The sequence below is a fragment of the Leucopleurus acutus genome, assembly GCF_964270905.1.
Source record: "Leucopleurus acutus genome assembly, chromosome: 3".
Classification (NCBI taxonomy): Eukaryota; Metazoa; Chordata; class Mammalia; order Artiodactyla; family Delphinidae; genus Leucopleurus; species Leucopleurus acutus.
The window spans coordinates 7,117,778-7,135,068 of record NC_139145.1 but is presented as its reverse complement, the minus strand read 5'-3'; the positions used below and the strand labels follow the sequence as shown (position 1 = coordinate 7,135,068).

The following is a 17,291-nucleotide window of genomic DNA, read 5'->3' as shown; positions in this document are numbered from 1 at the left end:
CGCAAAAATGTCGGCGCTTATGTTCGGGCAATTACGGGCCCATCTCTCTCGCGTGCGCCACGGCGCATACTTAGTCTCTGGGTCACATGATGCCTGTCATGGCCGCCTCCGTGGCCTGGGGAGGCGTGAATGCTGGGTTCCTGCTGCGGGCGGCCAGGGGTGCCTGGTGGTGCCGACCCGGGGGCTTTTGGGGGTCCGGGGAGGCGGCGGCGGCGCCTGCGACAGCCAAGAAGTTCCGGGCGACAGGTACCTGGGGCGCTCCGGACGGGCAGCGTTAACCTATTGGACGCCGGCCGGGCGCGGCATGGCTGCTCACCCAACCGTGTTTTCTAGGCTCGCGCCCGGCGGGGGAGGAAGAAGCCGGCGGCCCCGAGCGGCCCGGCGACGTGTGAGTGTGGGGGCCAGGTCCCCCATTACTAATTTCACGAGGTTTCTCCGGTCCTCACCTAGCCCTACAGCCTCATCCCTGGGTCCCCCTTCTGTATCACCCTAATCCCCTGTCCATCAAGCCCCAAACGCGACTCCCTAATCCTAGATGACACCTGGTCCCTGTGCCCATCATCCAGTTCGTCATCTGCACCCCGATCTGTCCTCAGGGTGAACGTGGTGTTCGTAGACCGGTCAGGCCAACGGATTCCGGTGAGCGGCAGAGTCGGGGACAATGTTCTCTACCTGGCCCAGCGCCATGGGGTGGATCTGGAAGGTGGGAGCCGGGCACAGGGAACTGGGGAGGCCCGTATTCATTCGTTAAAAAAACCCCATAAGTCAGATATGATTCTCCACTACTTAACCCTGCATGGCTTCCCACCAAACATGGGTAAACTTCAGACTCCTCACCACAGTCTCATTCCCTGCCTCTTAACCTTCATTCATTCAGCAGTTATTTATTGAGCATTTGCTAGAGGTTACTAAAACTCCTGCCCTCCAGGAGCTTGTATTCTCTTCCTTTTTCCTCCCTCTCTTCTAGCCACACTGGCTTTCTTGCTCTTCTTCAAACAGCCCAGTTCATGCCTGCCTCAAGGCCTTCGCATTTGCCGTTCCATCAGAAGTGCTTTCCCACCAGATCTTCTGGCTCCTTCTCATCCTTCAGGTCCCGATGTAAATGTCATCTTCCTGACAGTCTTGTCCCCCTCGGTCCAACTAAAGTCCCCATGCCCCGATAACTGTCATCTCAGTGTGTTTTATTCTCTGCGTAGCACTTCTCATTGTTTTGTTTCCTTCTTAGTCATCTCTCCCCAGAATCAGATCAGAAACCCTGTTTGCCTTGTTCACACTTATTTGTTGCCTGTCATGGTATTTAGATGTAACAGGTATTAAATCAGTATTTGTTAGAGGAAATACAATAATAGCAGACATTACTTTAAGCCTGTTAACACATATTAACTGATTGAATCTATTCCGTGAAAACTTTATGCAGGAGGGGAGAATATTATCCTATCTTATAGGTGAGGAAACTGAGCCTTAGGTTGAGCAGACCTGGTCCAAGTTCAAGTAAGTGGCAAAACTAGATTCAAGCAAACCCAGCCTATTTTAGCCACTAATCTGTGCTGCTCTTCTATGAATATTGAACACTTACTGTGTGCCAGGTAGCAATGTAAAAAACAGATAAGGCCCGTGTCATTTCACACCAATTTCAACCTAATAGGGACAATAATCCCATGCATAAACATGTAATTATATCATGAGCAACTGGGAAGAGCAGTCTTTTAAAAAGTGTACAGGGGGCTTCCCTGGTGGCGCAATGGTTGGGGGTCCGCCTGCCGATGCAGGGGACGGGGGTTCGTGCCCCGGTCTGGGAGGATCCCACATGCCGCGGAGCGGCTGGGCCCGTGAGCCATGGCCGCTGAGCCTGTGCGTCCGGAGCCTGTGCTCCGCAACGGGAGAGGCCACAGCAGTGAGAGGCCCGCGTACCGCAAAAGCAAAAGCAAAAACAAAAACAAAAACAAACAAAAAGTGTACAGGGTTAGCTGTTGGGTATATGTAATAGGGAGCTGCTTTAATCATTAGACGGGGAGAGTTGTAGGAATGTGTGTGTGGGGCGTGGGGGTCATAGCAAACCTACCTAAAGTTCTGTTCTGGAATCCAGTGATTGGCAGTTCATGACAGAGATTAGAACATGAATTTTCAAGGCAAGTGGGCTGTGTTCAGATTTTGCCGTTGCCAACTGTGTGACCGTGAGCAAGGTCCTTAGCATCTCTCGGCCTCATCTATAAAATGGGATAATTTAGTTCCTATCTCACCAGATTGCTGTGAGGATTAAACAGATCTCATGTGTAGTGTGTAGTACCTGGCATATAGTTGGTGTGCAGTGAGTAGTTGGGACGGTTACATTAGATAATCTGTCTCATGGGGTAAGGACGCTAACGAGTTGGGAAAGAGGGCTGAGGAAGAGATGCCTGGGAACTACTGGCAGTTTCGAGGCCCAGACAGTTTCTTCCCCAGAGACTGGAAGGGTGGGCAAATTAGTCACCGTAGCCCACAGGGATGGTCTGCTGGTTCAGGAGGCTGCCTTGCAGCACTACTCTTATTGTCCGACATGTCCGGAAGAGAAAAGAGAATTCTGTCCCGTTCACTTATAACAAGTATCTCTGGAGCATCTACAACCTGCCAGGCTCAGTGCTGAGTACAGAGAGAAGAGGGCAGGTTGACAGAGCACAGGTAAACCCAGAAATTATGATGGTAATTTCACACTGTGATAAATACTGTCCAGAAATTATTTAAGAGATAACAAGGGTCAGGGGAAGGACAAGAAATGGGGCACTTGGAGGACAGTTGAGTCCCCAAAGACAACAAGGACGTAGCCATGGAAGGAGTGGAGAGAAGAGCATTCCAGATCAAGAGTATGGAAGATGCAGAGGTCCGGTGGTGGGGATGAGCTTGGCATGGAGGAGTTGAGTGAGGGGGCCGGTGTGGCTGAAGTGGGTGAGTGTGGGGGTGGGAGCATCTCAAGGACTGAGTGGAGGGGTTTGGGTTTTATTCTAGCTATAAAAACCCTTTGGGGGGGAAAAAAGAAAAAAACCTTTGGAAGGCTTTAGGCCAGGAGGAACATTATTTCGGAGCACAGTTCCCAGTGATCAATCAGAAGGTTGGGAATGTGTCCAGGGGCAAGCAGGAAATCCCAGACTCCCCATCTTCCAACCCTTATTCCCTAACCCCTTCCCCTGCTGCAGCATTAGATGCTGAGTGAGCCGGTCCCTCCTTCAGCAGCAGCAGGGAAGCCCAGCACAGTGGCAGGGTCGCAGCAAGGGCCCACAGGCTACAGGAAACCTGCCTGGCCTGTCCCCTCTCAGCTACACTGAAGTCAGGTCCACGCTCATTAACGATTCCAGGTATCCAGCCTGGTCCTCAGCCTGCTGGGGAGTTTGGGGGAAACCCCGGGCGTCCTTTTGCAAAAACTATGTGCAGGTCAGGAACAGCCAGCTAAGTCAATGACAGGGTGGGTGGAGGGTGCCCACAGTGGGCGTGCAGGCCCGGGAGGGAGAAATGAGGGTCGAGTGGTGAAACGAAGGGATTCTTGGGAATTCCCTGGTGGTCCAGCGGTTAAGACTTGGCTCTCACTGCCGTGGACCTGGGTTTGATCCCTGGTCGGGGAAATAAGATCCCCAATCCATGTGGTGTGGCCAAAAATAATAATAATAATAATAAAGAAACAAAGGGATTCTCCTTTATGTCCTTCACTGAATGGCACCTGCCTGACCACTCCCCTTACCAATGCTCCCTCACTTGCTGTCCCCAGGAGCCTGTGAAGCCTCCCTGGCGTGCTCCACCTGCCACGTGTATGTGAGCGAGGACCACCTGGACCTTCTGCCTCCTCCTGACGAGAGGTGAGCAGGGGGGCCCCTCCCAGCTCTGAGCTGCAGGGCTTGGTTGCTGAGCCTTGGCGTTCCGGGTGTCCAGAGTTCCACCCCGTCAGCAACAGAGGGCAGCCCCAGCTTTTCTCCCTGCTCCTGCTGCTGGCAGGAGAGCTTCCTTTCTGGCCACTCCCCTAGACCCATTAATAATCGCTGCCCCCCTTGCTCCAGGGAGGACGACATGCTGGACATGGCCCCCCTCCTCCAAGAGAACTCCCGGCTGGGCTGCCAGATTGTGCTGACACCTGAGCTGGAAGGGGCTGAATTCACCCTGCCCAAGATCACCAGGAACTTCTACGTGGACGGCCACGTCCCCAAGCCCCACTGACTCAGGCAGCTGGATGGTCCCAGACACTCACGGCCCCAGGGCCAGGACTGGAGGAATAGCCAAGTTGCCAGCCCCGCCCAGAGCACGGGACAGGCCCGGGAGAGATGGCGGAAGCAACCGGAAGGCCAGAACGCGTGCTTCAGAGAGATCCCGCGTCCAGGCTCTGGTGGGGACAGGGCCCCTGTTGGGTCAGCCTCCCCAAACCCCTGAAAATGGGGGTGTGGATAGGGGTGGAACCTAATCGGAGAGATAATAAAACCGGCTCACAGACTTCCGGCATCTTGAGTGTCCTTGCGGGGGGTGCGGGTGGGAGTACAGGCCCTGGGGTCTACAACTGCAACTTCCAGGCCTCCAGCTTTCCCCTCCCACGGTGGTGATGGGCCAGCGGGGAACTGAGAAAGAGGCCTCATAGTGAGGGCCCGCGAGCCTGAGGATCAGCGTGGCAAGGCCCCGCCCCTCAGCCGCGGAAGGATTTGGAGGGGTCCAGGCTGCTCTTGGCCGAAAGGGGTGATCAGGCCACCTAAGCAGGGTCGGAAGGGAGAGAGGACGGAGGCTGGCCTGAGGGTGGAGGCTTCGAAGCCCGTGCCCAATATCGCAGGTCAGAGGCGCCCGATCCCACTGGCCCCGCCCCCCTCAGGTGGAGCTCCTTGCACCCAGGGCCAGAAGCGCCCCCGCCCCAAGCAGGTGGGGCTCATCGGGTGGGCCCGGCGTGGGCGGGGCCGGGCGAGATTTGGGAAGTGGGTAAGGGCTGGGGCACAATGGAGGCCGAGCCAGCCCCGGACTTGTCGATGCTTCGAGAGCTGCTGGCGCCGCCCTGTCTGGACCCCGAACCGCCCCCGGAACTCGCCACCCAGCAGGCACCAAAGACCCCAGGATGCCTCAGACCCAGTGGCAGGTGCGTTAAGGAGCGGCCCTTCCCCCAACCTGGCCCAGTGGTCAAGGGATCATGACCTCTGGTTCCTGGGGTTACTCAGGGGTCAAAATGTTAGTTCCTGGTACTTACAAGGAAGAGGTCCCGGTCCCCAGGGATACTTGGAGTCATATGGGGGTCAGAGGCTATACAGTTCTTCTTGCCCCCTGTGCCTGAGACTCATGTAGGTACCGCCCAGGGAGTGGGGTGACCGCACTGCCCCTTGTCCCCAGGTCCTTCTGGCCTGCACACCAGGACTCGGTCACCGCCCTTCACTTCCTCCAAGAGACAGCAGAGGGGCTGGCCCAGCCCGCCACCTGGGACACTCAGGCCCTAGGGCCCTGCTGGGAGCCGAAGGCCCTGGAGACTCTGGGAGCCCTACCTCCGGCCAAGGATACCAAGAACATGCTGACCCCAGTCAGCCAGCAGAGCCGCAGCCTGGGGCCCCGAGTGGCTCCCCCGGCCTCTTCAGCCCAGCCACAGAGGAGACCCCGGAAGCAGTCGAACCCCCAGCGGGGCGCCGAGAAAGTGGACCCCCAGTTCGAGGGGGTGACCCTGAAGTTTCAGATAAAGCCAGATTCCAGCCTACAGATCATACCCACCTACAGGTAGGGGCTGGCCTGAGCAAGGGCACCCTTTATGCAATTAACAGTGGTAACAGTGCAGAGGCCCGGGGGCAGGTGCTCCCAGGAATGCCGTCATGGACTCCCACCTCAGCCCTGCCTTACAAATGGCCCCATCTCTGAGCGAGACCTCAGACTGGTGTCAGTCCCTGTCCCTGCTGCTATGAGCCAGTCACATCCAGGTCTGAGCCTGGGTCTCTTCTTAAGAGGCCTGACCATACCTGGAGCTGCTGCTTCTGTTAGTTTTTCCAGCAATGATAATAGCTACCGTTTGTCAGACATGACAACAGTCATAGAGGTAACAGGTAGCACTTGGTGTGTATGGGCTCGCTGAACCCCGTGAGGCCCACTTTACAGATGCAGAAACTAAGGTACAGAGGATGAGATCTCTTGTCCTTGGTCACACGGCAAAGAGGTGGGAGAGCTGAGCTTTCAACCTGGCAGGCTGGGGAATTCCCTGGCAGTCCAGTGGTTAAGACGTGGACTTTCACTGCCGTGGGCCGGGGTTCCATCCACAGTCGGGGAACTAAATTCCCACAAGCCGCTGGTTGCAGCCAAAAAAAAAAATAGGAAAACAAAACAAAAACAAACCTGGCAGGCTGGCCCCAGGCTTACTGTCTTTTCAAATGGTTATGTCTGTGATATTAATGAGGTGCAAGGCCAGGACTTTCAGACATCAGATGCCTCCTTGGGGGTTGCCTGATCGTAAATCTTCAATTGGGGGCTATCTGGGACAGCATACAGACAGACCCTCGGTGCTAACACCTTGTCTACTCCCCAGCCTGGCCTGCAGCACCCGCTCTCAGGGTCCCCCACCAGGCCCTGCCAGAGTCCCAGAGGCCAACGCAAGAGGCAGCGAGGCTCTGGGTGAGTCCTGGAGACTTGAGAGCTATAAATACTTGGGGGGGGGGGTACAGTTTCATTTCTTCCTTGTCTTTCTCCCCATCCCGCTTCCCTATTTAGACCCATCCAGGAGTCTCAGCATCCCCCTCCACTCAGGCTGAGTCACCCACGCCCCCGGCTTCTTCCTCTGCTGAGCTTTGCCATCTGTCTCCCTTCTTGGCTTTCCCTCTGTCTTAGATCTGGCAACACCGGGGCTGGCCCGGAGCTGGGTGGGGCCTTCACAGAGACCCCACCCCCCCAAAATGCCCATCCCACACAGGCCTCCTGAGCTCGGACTCTTGGCCTCTGACCCTTGCCCTTTGGCCTCTTCCCTTTCAGGGCCCCGACGCTGTGCTTCCTGTAGGACCCAGAGGACCCCACTCTGGAGAGATGCCGAAGATGGGACCCCCCTCTGCAACGCCTGTGGTATCAGGTCCTCAGAATGGAGGAGGGATTTGGGGTGGGGTCTTCGCATCAGTCCATGCTTAGCCGGTGTGGGGTTTGCGGAAGAGGAAACACCCACCTCTTGGGGAACGGGGCTCACCCGTGGTGATTTCTGGGCCCCTGCTGAATGTTGGTTTCTTGCACTCCCATCCCAGGTACAAGAAATATGGTACCCGGTGCTCCAGCTGCTGGCTGGTGCCCAGGAAAAGTGTCCAGCCCAAGAGGCTGTGTGGCAGATGTGGGGTGTTGCTGGGTCCCCACCCAGTCCCAACTCAGGAAGGGTAAGCCTTTCCTCACCCAGCCGAGCCTGTCCTGCCTCAGTTTCTCCAGGGGAAGAATGGGCTGAAGGCCTCCTAGGGGAAAGAACTTGGGTCTTGAGGGGTGCAGCCTGCCTCCTCTCTGCCCCCTCCCCATTCAGAGACACCAGGTGGAAGACCCAGGCCTCAGGCCCCAGAGCTCCTGGCTCACGGGGTCACTGGCCCCCTCCTTGGCCCCTGCTTCAGCCAGGCTTGGCTGAGAACCTCACCCCCTCAGGAAATGCTCGTGGCTGTGAAACTCATATTGTTAATAGCAGTGACAATAAAGAGCAAAACTCCTCAGATAAAGGGCACTGTGACTTTGGGATCCCACCTTGCGCGCTCTCCCCCGCCTCTCCCCTGGCCCAGGAATGTGGGGAAGGGGTTTTCTCGGTGGGGTTCTGAGGGACACACACAGTCGTGTAGACAGGCACCACCTGGGAATTAGCCCCATTCATTACAGCACCCCATACAGGGCGACAGCCACCACATGCAGAGACAGACAACACGTTCAGAAAGATACACACAGTGGGACATCCCCAGGGGTCCAGTGGTTAAGACTCCCCGCTTCCACTGTAGGGGGCACAGGTTCAATCCCTGGTCAGGGAACTAAGATCCCACATGCCTTGCGGCACGGCCAGAGACGCATCAGCAGACACATATGTGCCGACAATCACGAGACAGACCACACACAAGACAGCAAGACATTGACAGACGCACATCCACCAATAGACACACGTGTTGATGTACACACAGGACACATACACATGCACGATACAGACACACATGAAAGAAACATAGGTGGCACAAGTTGGCCCACGGTGATACACACACAAGTGGGCCCTGTATCTGGCAGCTCCACCCTTGCCTAGAGAATGTCTCCGTCCTGCATCCTTTCACACACCAGTCCCTACTGTGTCCCCTCCTCCCTTTCAAGATCTCTCTAACCCCACCAAAGTGTGTCCCCAACCTGAAGCCAAAAACCACATGGGAGACGCTGAGCTCTACCCCTGTTGCCAGGACACACAGGCCACCACTACTCACTGGGAGGGAGGGAGGGAGGGAGGAGGGGGGCATCAAGGATGGGTGAGATGCAGAGTGGGCAGGGGTGGTCCCTGCTGTCAGGGGTGAGTGAGGCCTGCAGGTCCACTGGCCCTGGGAAGGCGAGCCCCTCTGAGACCCCCTTTGACTCTCCTGAGTGAGCCTGTGGGGAAGGCTTGGGTCCAGATTCCTCAGCCCTCGGATCCCTGACTCATTCAGTACCCCCCTTGCTTGGCTCAAAACACCCTCCCCCAGGTCTCCCGTAGCTGCTGCCTTTCGCATCACTGGAGTGGGGGTGGGCTCTGCCCCAACACCACATCTTCAGAGACCCCTTCCTTGACCCCCCCCCAGCCTAAAATGGACACCCCCCCTCCCACCCCACGTCAGGCTCTAGTTCAGCTCTTTGCTCATCTCTATCTTAGAACCTACCAGAAGTTTCACCTCGCTCCTGGTCCAGGGTTATTTCATTCACATTCATCTCCCCTACTGGACCATGACTTCAGAGGTCCAAGGTCACCACCTCTCTGTTCTTGACCGTGATATGCCCCCCCCCCCCACCACCAGTGCCCAGCATGGAGAAGCTCTTCGGGGAGAGACACAGCACACGAGGGTCTCAGACTGTGTGTCTACAAACCCCTGGCTGTTTTTATCGACGTAGTCAACATTTATTGACCAACTACTGTGTGCCAGGTCCCAATGAGGCACTCAGTTATGAATGGAACAGAGATCCCTAGCAAAGCCAATATTCGAGAGTGACAGTAAACAGGTATTCAGTAAGTATCTAATAGAATGTCAAGTAGTGATCATGCTACAGAGAAAATAAAGTATGTAAGGAGGTGAGGAGTTGGGCTGCTACCGTGTTCTCAGGGAAAGCCTCTCTGAGCAGGTGTGACCTTTGTGTAGAGACCTGACAGTAAGGAACTAGCTGGGAATTCCCTGGCGGTCCAGGGGTTAGGAATCCGCGCTTCCACTGCGGGGGGCACGGGTTCGATCCCTGGTCAGGGAACTAAGATCCCACATGCTGGCAGTGCGGCCAGAAAAAACAAAGGAACTATTTGAAATGAGGACACCTGGGGCAGAGGTAATGGCAAGAGCAAAGGCCCTGTGGCAGGCAGGAGTTTGGGATTCACAGAACCTCAAGGATGCGGGCGGGCAAGGAGAGAGGTGCTGGGGGCCGGACAGCAGGGGCTGCACCACGTTTGGGCCTTGTGGCCTTTTGTACCTGGCACCCGGCACTGGCTTAGTCTCTAGTGCCCCAGTTTCCTGCTCTCACTTTTGCTCCCGAAATGTTTGTGGGGGGCAGCCGGTGGAGCTGGAGCAGTCCAGGCCCGCTTCCTTCTGGCAGCTCTGTGTTCCTGCTTTTGAGGGAGGAGGAAACGGGGGGTGGAGGAGGCCCAGCTGTTCTCTCCTTCTGCTGTGCGGGGTGAGGGGGTTGACTGGTGGTGAGCAGGGGGCGGGGATGTGGCTGATACCCTATGTGTCTCTTCCGAATCGTGATGGGCCAAGTCGAAAGGCAGCTTGTGGGTAAACTGAGGCACCACAGATGGACACAGGAGGGAGGAGGCCTTGAGGGTGGGGCAGGGGTGCACCCTGTAATAGGAGGGACATCGCAGCGGCTGACACTCGGAGCTGCAGCTTCCTTTACCCATCCCTGCAAGGCCTCAGGGCTGGGGCGATGCCCAGACCCCTGGGAAAGGCCTCCACCCATCCAGGGAAGGCAGCCTCAGCTCCTCCTGGAAGCAGGCCTGGGGGAAGCACCCAGCTCCCACCCCCAACATTAGCCGGATTAGAGGGCAGCGCTGGGCGGAAGAGATAAGCATAGAGAGGGAGGAAGGAGCCAGGTCCCCACCCCCGCCCAAGGGTCCAGGGAGAACACGAAACAGGGCGCGGAGAGCGCAAACTCCCGGTCACATCGCGAAATGGCGGCTTGGACTGTGCCTGACACGTAGTAGGCCCTCAAAAGCAAAAATGGTTTTTTGAATAAACACCCACAGGGTTGGGATTCGAACCCTGCGTTGCTTCTGCATCGCGGACTGAAACAGATGGAGCCGAAGTCCTTTATAAAAACTTTATTGGGGAAGGGGGGTAGAAAATGGGGGGTGACGCCCCTGGAATTGAATTAAATAAATAAATAAATAAATAAATAAATAAATAAATAAATAGAACAATAAATAAGCCCCCGTGTGAGTCTGGGGGGCGTCCCCCGGCCCGCGGGGAGAGGGGAGCAGGCTCACGCTGACGTCAGCTGGATGGCAAAGACCTCGCCCCCCGCCGGCGCCTCTGCGGTGCCCGCAGCTTCAGTTGCACCTTCGGCGCCCCCGCCCCCGCCGGCGCCGGCACCCGCGCCGTTGAGACACACGGCCTCACCCGAGCTCTCGGCCTCCTGCACATTATATTCGCCCTTCTTGCAGGCGGTGGACTGCACGTAGAAGGCCAGGCCGGCCCCCGCGGCCAGCAGCGCCGCGCCCCCAGCCGCGCCGCTCACAGCGACCCATAGCCACGGACCTGCGGGGTGCGGACGCTCAAAGAAGGTGGTCGAGCTCCCCCCACCCATCCAACACACCAAGCCCGGGCCACTTCTGCCCCTCCCCACAGGCATGAGGTCAGTTCTCACGTGCCTGGCAGGGAGCCCCAGGGAACCCAGCCTTGGAGGAAAGGAGAGACCCCAGTAAGGCCACCCCCAGCTCGGGTGAGGCCCTAGACGCATTTTATGGGCCACCCCATCACAGGGAGGATTTAAGCCCCTAGCCCCAGAGATACCCAGGAAGTCAACCAACTCTCCTCACCCTCAAAAGGATGGTGGGGCGGGGGGGAACCCAGTCATTCCTCCACCCCAGAAAGACCCCAGCCCCAGAGATACGCGAAGCGGTAGCAGGATCCTGCTGGGTCCCCACCACTATCCTCTGCCTCTGTCCCTCTCCAGACCCCCTTCTCCACAGCCGCACGCTGGAAGGTGAATTGGATCAAGCCTTCACCACGCAGAACCCACCCAAAGTTAAGTCCCTCCTCACAGCAGTCACAGCCCCGAAGGTTCCCTTCCCTTGGGCTCGTCAGCGCCCTCTCCTTCCACTTGCCACCCCCACTGCGCCATCAAAGCCCCACCCGCCAGGGCGCCCCTAATTTCCACCCCGGCTCACTTCTGTCTCATCTGTGGGGACTGAGAGGGAGGCAGGGACGGGGTCAAGAGTCCCAAGGCGCGGGTCACAGCCCCCTGTAGATCCCTCGCCCAGGCCCCCCCCCACACCAGCTGCTACTTACCAGCCACGCGCACGGTGATGCGCCGGGTGTGGCGCCCATGCGCGTTGGTGGCTGCGCACTCATACTCGCCGCCGTGGCTGCCCATAGCGCCCGCCACGCTCAGCGTGCTGTTGTTGCTTGACAGGCCGATGTTGAGCGCCCCCGGGGGCGCACGCCAGCTGATCTGGGCTGGGGGCCAAGCCTCCGCTCGGCAGGTCAGCGTGAAGTTCCCTCCTGGCCGCACGCCTCCTGGAGGCGAGGCAGCCAGCTCGGCCACGACGGGGCGGTCTACAGGGGACAGGAGGTTGAAGGGGCCAGCCGCTGACCGAGAGCCCCCTTCTGAGACTGTCCCTCTTGAGATGAGCAGGCAAAGATCCTGCCTCACTTCAGAGCCCCATCCCCCTACAACTGGACTGCTGTCGGGGCTAAAATCCTGAGCCCTGCTTCACTGAATGGAAGGAGGTGGGGACCCACGCCAGGGCCCTTCAGACCCAGAACTTGAGGGGGCGGGGGCGGGCTCGGGCTCTTGTTCCCTAGAGTTTTCATTACCCTTAACATTTCATGTTAAGGCCAGGATTCCTTGTCCCCAGAAATGGGACTGGGGAGGTGCCCTTGAACTCCCCCGGGGAATCCCACCTCTTTTAGTCACTGTGCCCGAGACCGGATGCCCTCTATCTGGTGCTGCCCGCAACTCACACTCCACGCCCACAGTGACGATCCGGGCGTCAGTGCCGTGCGCGTTGGTGGCCAGGCAGCGGTAGATGCCTGCATCCTGTCGGGACACGCGCAGCCGCTGCGGCCGGGGCGCGCCCTCCCGGGAGCAAAGCACTTGTGGGGAGGGGCGACCCCGGGCGGAGCAGGCCAGCGCAGCAGCGTCGGCGCCTTCCAGCCATGTCTGGTGACTCGGGCAGGTAGATTCATCCATTTGCGGTGGCGCTGCAAAACAGCCATGGGGTGGGGGCGGGGGGGCTCGTTGTTCAGGGAGAAGCCGGGACCTGGAACACCCCCTACTCCCCGCCCGCCTGGGCCTCGCTCACACTCCGCGCTCACGGTGACCATCTTGACCACGGAACCGTGCTGATTGGTGGCGTTGCAGATGTAGGTTCCGGGTGCCAGTTCTCTAGGGATTTGAGGGGCTCTGGGACCAGGGTCTGGGGGTGCCAGCGGCAGCAGCGCCCCCTCGCTGGTGCCTCCGGAGCCAACGCACTCCACGCTCGGCTCTGGCTTCCCATCCACCTCACAGGAAAACAGTTGCCCAGATCCTTCCACCCACGTCCAATTGCTAGGGCAGCTCACCTCCTCAAAACTGGGGCCATCTGGGGGGCAGAGGGACTGGAAGTCAGGACAGGGTGATTCCGACGTACCCCGTCCTGCCCTGTGTTGCCCCCACTCACATTCCACCGTGACGGCTACATTTTTGGCTGCAGACCCTCGAGCATTAGTGGCTTCGCAGCGGTAGGTGCCCGCGTGCTCCCGGACCACACGCAGTGTGCCCTCGACGACCCTGGCTTCCCCAGAGCGCACACAGTTCACGTTGGGTGGCGGGACCCCATGGGCCACACAGCTCAGGGAGGCCTCTGTTCCTTCCAGCCAGGTAATGCGTTCAGGGCAGCCCACACTGTCCAGCGCTGGTGCGTCTAGAGAGGAGGGTGTTGTTGAGTTTTGGGGTTTAGGGACAGGTCTAATGTCCCTAGACCCTTTTCCCCATCCCAGGCGGGTAGGCTACGCTCTGCACAGGGACACCAAAGCAAAGGAGTTTCTCTCCAGTCAAGCCGTGCACTGTTTTGGGACTTCCTGTGCCCTGAGGTGTGCTTTTTTCCTGATTCCTACAAAGTGCTCACAGGACCCTCCCCAGTCTTTAGCTTAAAAATTGTTAGCCGGTTTGGAGCACCCACGTTTCCAAGACTCAGCTCAAACGCCAGGCCCCAGGCTCCTGTGGACACGTCCACCCCCTCCCCTCCATCCTTCTCTAAGATCTTCCCCTAATCCGGCTCACCAGCCTCTTGCCTTTCTCAAAATCCTGCTCAAAGGCACGCCTCAGACCCTGTTTCCACCTTCCTCTGTAGTCAGGCCACCCCTAGACACTGAGAACCAGACAGAGGTGCGCCCTATGCACCTCCACTCACACTCCACCGTCAGAGTCACGTCCTTGACCGCCTGGCCCTGGACGTTGGTCGCGGTGCAGTGGTAAGTTCCAGCGAGTGCGCGAGTGACCGGACCCAGCAGGCCCAGGGCCAGCACCGCCCCGCCGTCGGGCCGCGCACAGTGCACCGAGGGCTCTGGGTTTCCACGGGCCTCGCAGCGCAGCGTCTGCTCGGGCCCCTCCGGCCACGTCCAGCTCCTGGGACAGTCCGAATCGTCCAGCCGGGGGGCGTCTGCGGGCAGGGGCATGGGATACAAGAGGCTAGACGTGGACCGTGGGGAAATCCTCCACTTCCATGACACGGCCAGAGACCAGGCAGGCGGAGGTAGGCGAGAGGTTAAAGGCCAACTCACATAGGACGCGCAGCTCGGCGCTCTCGTTCTTTCTCAGGGTCTCCCCGTCAACTTCGAGGGTGGCGTCGCAGAAGAAGCCACGCCTGTCGTCGTTCTCGGTGGCGTTCAGCTGGAGCTGGGCGGGCTGTCCCGGGACCGCGGCTGGAATTCCGTCTAGTGTGACTAGGGCTCGGGCCCCGGCTGCGCAGGTTACTGTCACCATCTTCCCCTCGGGGGCGTTGGGCTCGCTCAGGGTCAGGAGGGGTTCCGGGAAGCCTGGGGACGGGGCATTGGCCGGGAGACCACTGACCATGCCCCTCCTGCGGTTCAAGGCTGCCCCTTATCAGCCCGAACCTTCCCCACTTCAGCCAAACCGTGGGTACCGTGCCCTGCCCCTCGGGCTGTTCAGGCTCCTCTCCCTTCTCGCCCCGCCCCTTTGAGGTGGTCAGGCCACATCTCTAGGGATCCTCGTCGGGTCTGCGACCTTCCCCTTTGGGCAGCTCAGACTCCGCTTCTCCAGCTACTATTGAGTCTTCCATCTGCCCCGCCCCCTCGGGACTCTCGGGCCACGCCTATTCCGATACCAGGGCCCCACCCACTATTTGCCCCGCCTTCGCCTTCCTCTGGCTCCACCCCCGAGCCGCCGAGGCCCCACTTCACTCCCTCTTACTGTAGACAGTCACGTTCTCTTGGGTCTCTCGACTCTCGCCCCCCAGGGTCACGTTGCAGACCAGCTGCCTGGCGCCCTCCTGCTCTGCGCTAGCTGTGGCTGTGGCAGTGGCCATGAGAGCGTCCCCCTCGAGGGTGACATCGGGACTCAGCCTCTGGTCCCCCAGCGCCAGGTAGACCTCAGCCTCCGAGGCTGGAAACAGCCCGTCCATGGCGCAGCTTACGGGTCCTTCTGAGCCCACTTCCAAGAGCCGGGGGGCAGCGAGGCGAGGGGGTTCCGGAGGCAGGGCTGGGAGTAGAAGAACAGAGCTTGAACTTACGTATTGAACGCTCAATATGTTCTAAGCGCTTTACAGGCACTCTATTATGGTATTATCCTCAAGGCACAGAGGGGAAAATAACTTTCAGCTGGTGAGTGTTAGGGTAAGAATTAGAATTCAGATTTCTCTGCCTCCAAGCTTCTTAAACATCGGCCCGACCCCCCTGGGTCCCCTCCTCACACCCACTCACCGAAGGTTCGGAGCTCTCTGGGGGCTGAGCTGTTTTCAAACAGCCCCAGGCCATGCGGCCGAAGGTCCAGCTCCGCACGGCACGAGAAATTGGCCCCATGGTCCTCCCTCCGAGCAAGTACCGTGGCTGTGAGCACCGCACCCCGCGCTCGGGGTGGCTCCCCGGAGAAGCTGCGGCGGATCAGCTCCCGGGCGCCCCGCAACAGGGTCAATGTGAGACTCCCACGAGGCCCAGCGCCGGGGACCCTACAGCTCAGGGTGAAGTTCTCGCCCACTGGCTGCCAGGCAGGCAGCGGCACCAGTTCTACACGATCCGGCCGTTCTGCAACGGGGGAACCACGGCTGTTGGAAATGCCAGGGCTCAGCACGACGTGGCTTGGAACCCAGGGGCCAAGAGGGGGAGGGCGTGCTGATCCAGAGGGTGGGGCCTGTAGGAGAGGACCCCGTTACCCAGGGGGCGGGGCCTGGAAGGGAGGGAAAGTAGCTTGGCCTCTGAGAACTCACGAAAAGTGCGAATGAGCCCGCGAGCCTGCAGTGTGCGTCGCGCGCAGCGGAAGAAGCAGACGGGCTGGGTCTCCGGCTCTCGGATGTCCACCAACTGCCGCGCCAGCCAGCGCAAACCCCTCTGGGTCCCATTCCGGCGCAGCGAGGTCTCCAGGCCACCGCGCTCGGGCCGTGGGCAGTTGGTGCTGCAATTCAGCCACAGCGATCCCCCGCGCTCCACGAGCGCCACGCGGGGCTGTAGGTCCGCCCAGAAGGGCTCTTGCGCGACCACTGCCCGGAGAAACGCGAGCTCAGCCTGGGAGCCACCTCCCCGGGATCTAAGAGCCCCTATGCAGACTCAGGATTCCCAGGGAATGAGCAGAGGCCACAGCCAGGAGTCCCAAGTCCTGCCCAGGTCTCAGGTTTACAAGCGCGCTCCCACGGTCCAGACCTCGAGGGTGTCTCTGGTACATTGCAGCGGAGAGCCCTTCTCTCCAAGGTGCGGATGGAGTGACGGGGAGGAATGGGGGGGGAGGGGAGAGATGAGAGGAAACATGGGGTTTTCAACGCACACAGCAATGCTGGGAAGAGGGGACCCCGGGTGGGGGAAGGGAAGCGGACTGGTTCTCACGGTTCTCGCCAGGAGAAGGGGAGACTGGTTGAAGCGAGGGCAAAAGAGAGATGAGGCTGAGTCAAGCGAGGTTAAGGGAGGAGTCCAAACCCGGGTGAAGAGTACGGAAAGAGGACGCGGGGCTGGGCTCATGAAAGGAACCGCGGGAACAGCCGATGGACTCTGTTGCCAGGGCTCCGGGTGGAGCGGGAACAGTGCCTAGGAGTCACGGCAGTTGGTGAGATTTGGGTCTTCGTGGATTTCGAGTGGTGAAGATGCCAGTCCGTGGACCATGGTGCATAGCAGAGGGTGAGGAGGTACCCCGGGAGGGGACAGGGGAGATAACGGAGTCTCCAGAGCTCGAGGCTGGGTGCAGAAGAGCACCCAGGATCTCGAAGAAGGTAGGGTAGAGACCTGAGTGAGCGAGGAGTCCGGAAGCTTGGTGTCCAGTGTGTGTTGGGGGGGAAGAGGGATAGAGAAGAAGGCCCTGGGCTCAAGGTGGGGGCAGAAGCGTGGGAGCGAGGCGAGGGAGGAGCGGGGAGGGGCTTGTGGCCGCTTCTCAGGTCCAGAAACTACGACCCCGCCCTGTCCACCCTGAGCCGGACCGGCTCTTACCTGAGAGACCGAAGAGCCCCAGGCCCAGGGCAGCCCAGAGGCCGAGCAGCGCCCGGTGCAGCCCTGGCGAGGGTCCTGGCATCGCCGCCGCGGGGGAAGCGCAGGAGGCGAGGGGAGCGCGAGCGCTGAGCTGGGCTAGAGGACTGCGCGGCGCGGCGGGTGGGGTGTGGAGGAGGCTGAGTTGCGCTTGGGGATTGGTTTAACGTTGGTAACTTGGTTTCCAAGGAGGGGGCGGCAGCAGAGGCGGCGCGGGGAGGGCGGGAAGGCGAGCGTGCCCCAGGCTACCGGCTTTGATGAAGGCGTGCTGGCAGGAGCGAG

At 59.4% G+C, this 17,291-nt stretch overlaps 3 protein-coding genes across 3 annotated transcripts; 2 read left to right on the top strand and 1 right to left on the bottom strand.

Moving 5' to 3' along the window:
- Positions 1 to 86: 86 nt before the first annotated feature.
- FDX2 (ferredoxin 2) lies at positions 87 to 4,436 on the top strand (the record flags this gene model as incomplete). The annotated part of the gene is made up of 5 exons (XM_082837133.1): positions 87 to 246; positions 334 to 388; positions 597 to 703; positions 3,737 to 3,824; positions 4,023 to 4,436. The coding sequence occupies 5 exons, from the start codon at positions 87 to 89 to the stop codon at positions 4,177 to 4,179; spliced, it is 567 nt and encodes a 188-aa protein (XP_082693259.1). The 3' UTR covers positions 4,180 to 4,436.
- Positions 4,437 to 4,937: 501 nt separating this feature from the next.
- ZGLP1 (zinc finger GATA like protein 1) lies at positions 4,938 to 7,323 on the top strand (the record flags this gene model as incomplete). The annotated part of the gene is made up of 5 exons (XM_082837127.1): positions 4,938 to 5,074; positions 5,323 to 5,697; positions 6,494 to 6,579; positions 6,934 to 7,027; positions 7,194 to 7,323. The coding sequence occupies 5 exons, from the start codon at positions 4,938 to 4,940 to the stop codon at positions 7,321 to 7,323; spliced, it is 822 nt and encodes a 273-aa protein (XP_082693253.1).
- Positions 7,324 to 10,605: 3,282 nt separating this feature from the next.
- On the bottom strand, positions 10,606 to 17,055 carry ICAM5 (intercellular adhesion molecule 5; the record flags this gene model as incomplete). Its single annotated transcript, XM_082837052.1, has 11 exons — positions 10,606 to 10,880; positions 11,634 to 11,900; positions 12,309 to 12,548; positions 12,650 to 12,928; positions 13,007 to 13,249; positions 13,739 to 13,987; positions 14,109 to 14,363; positions 14,758 to 15,045; positions 15,267 to 15,587; positions 15,770 to 16,039; positions 16,974 to 17,055. 11 exons carry the CDS (start codon positions 17,053 to 17,055, stop codon positions 10,606 to 10,608), a joined length of 2,769 nt encoding a protein of 922 aa, XP_082693178.1.
- Between the last annotated feature and the right edge of the window lie 236 nt (positions 17,056 to 17,291).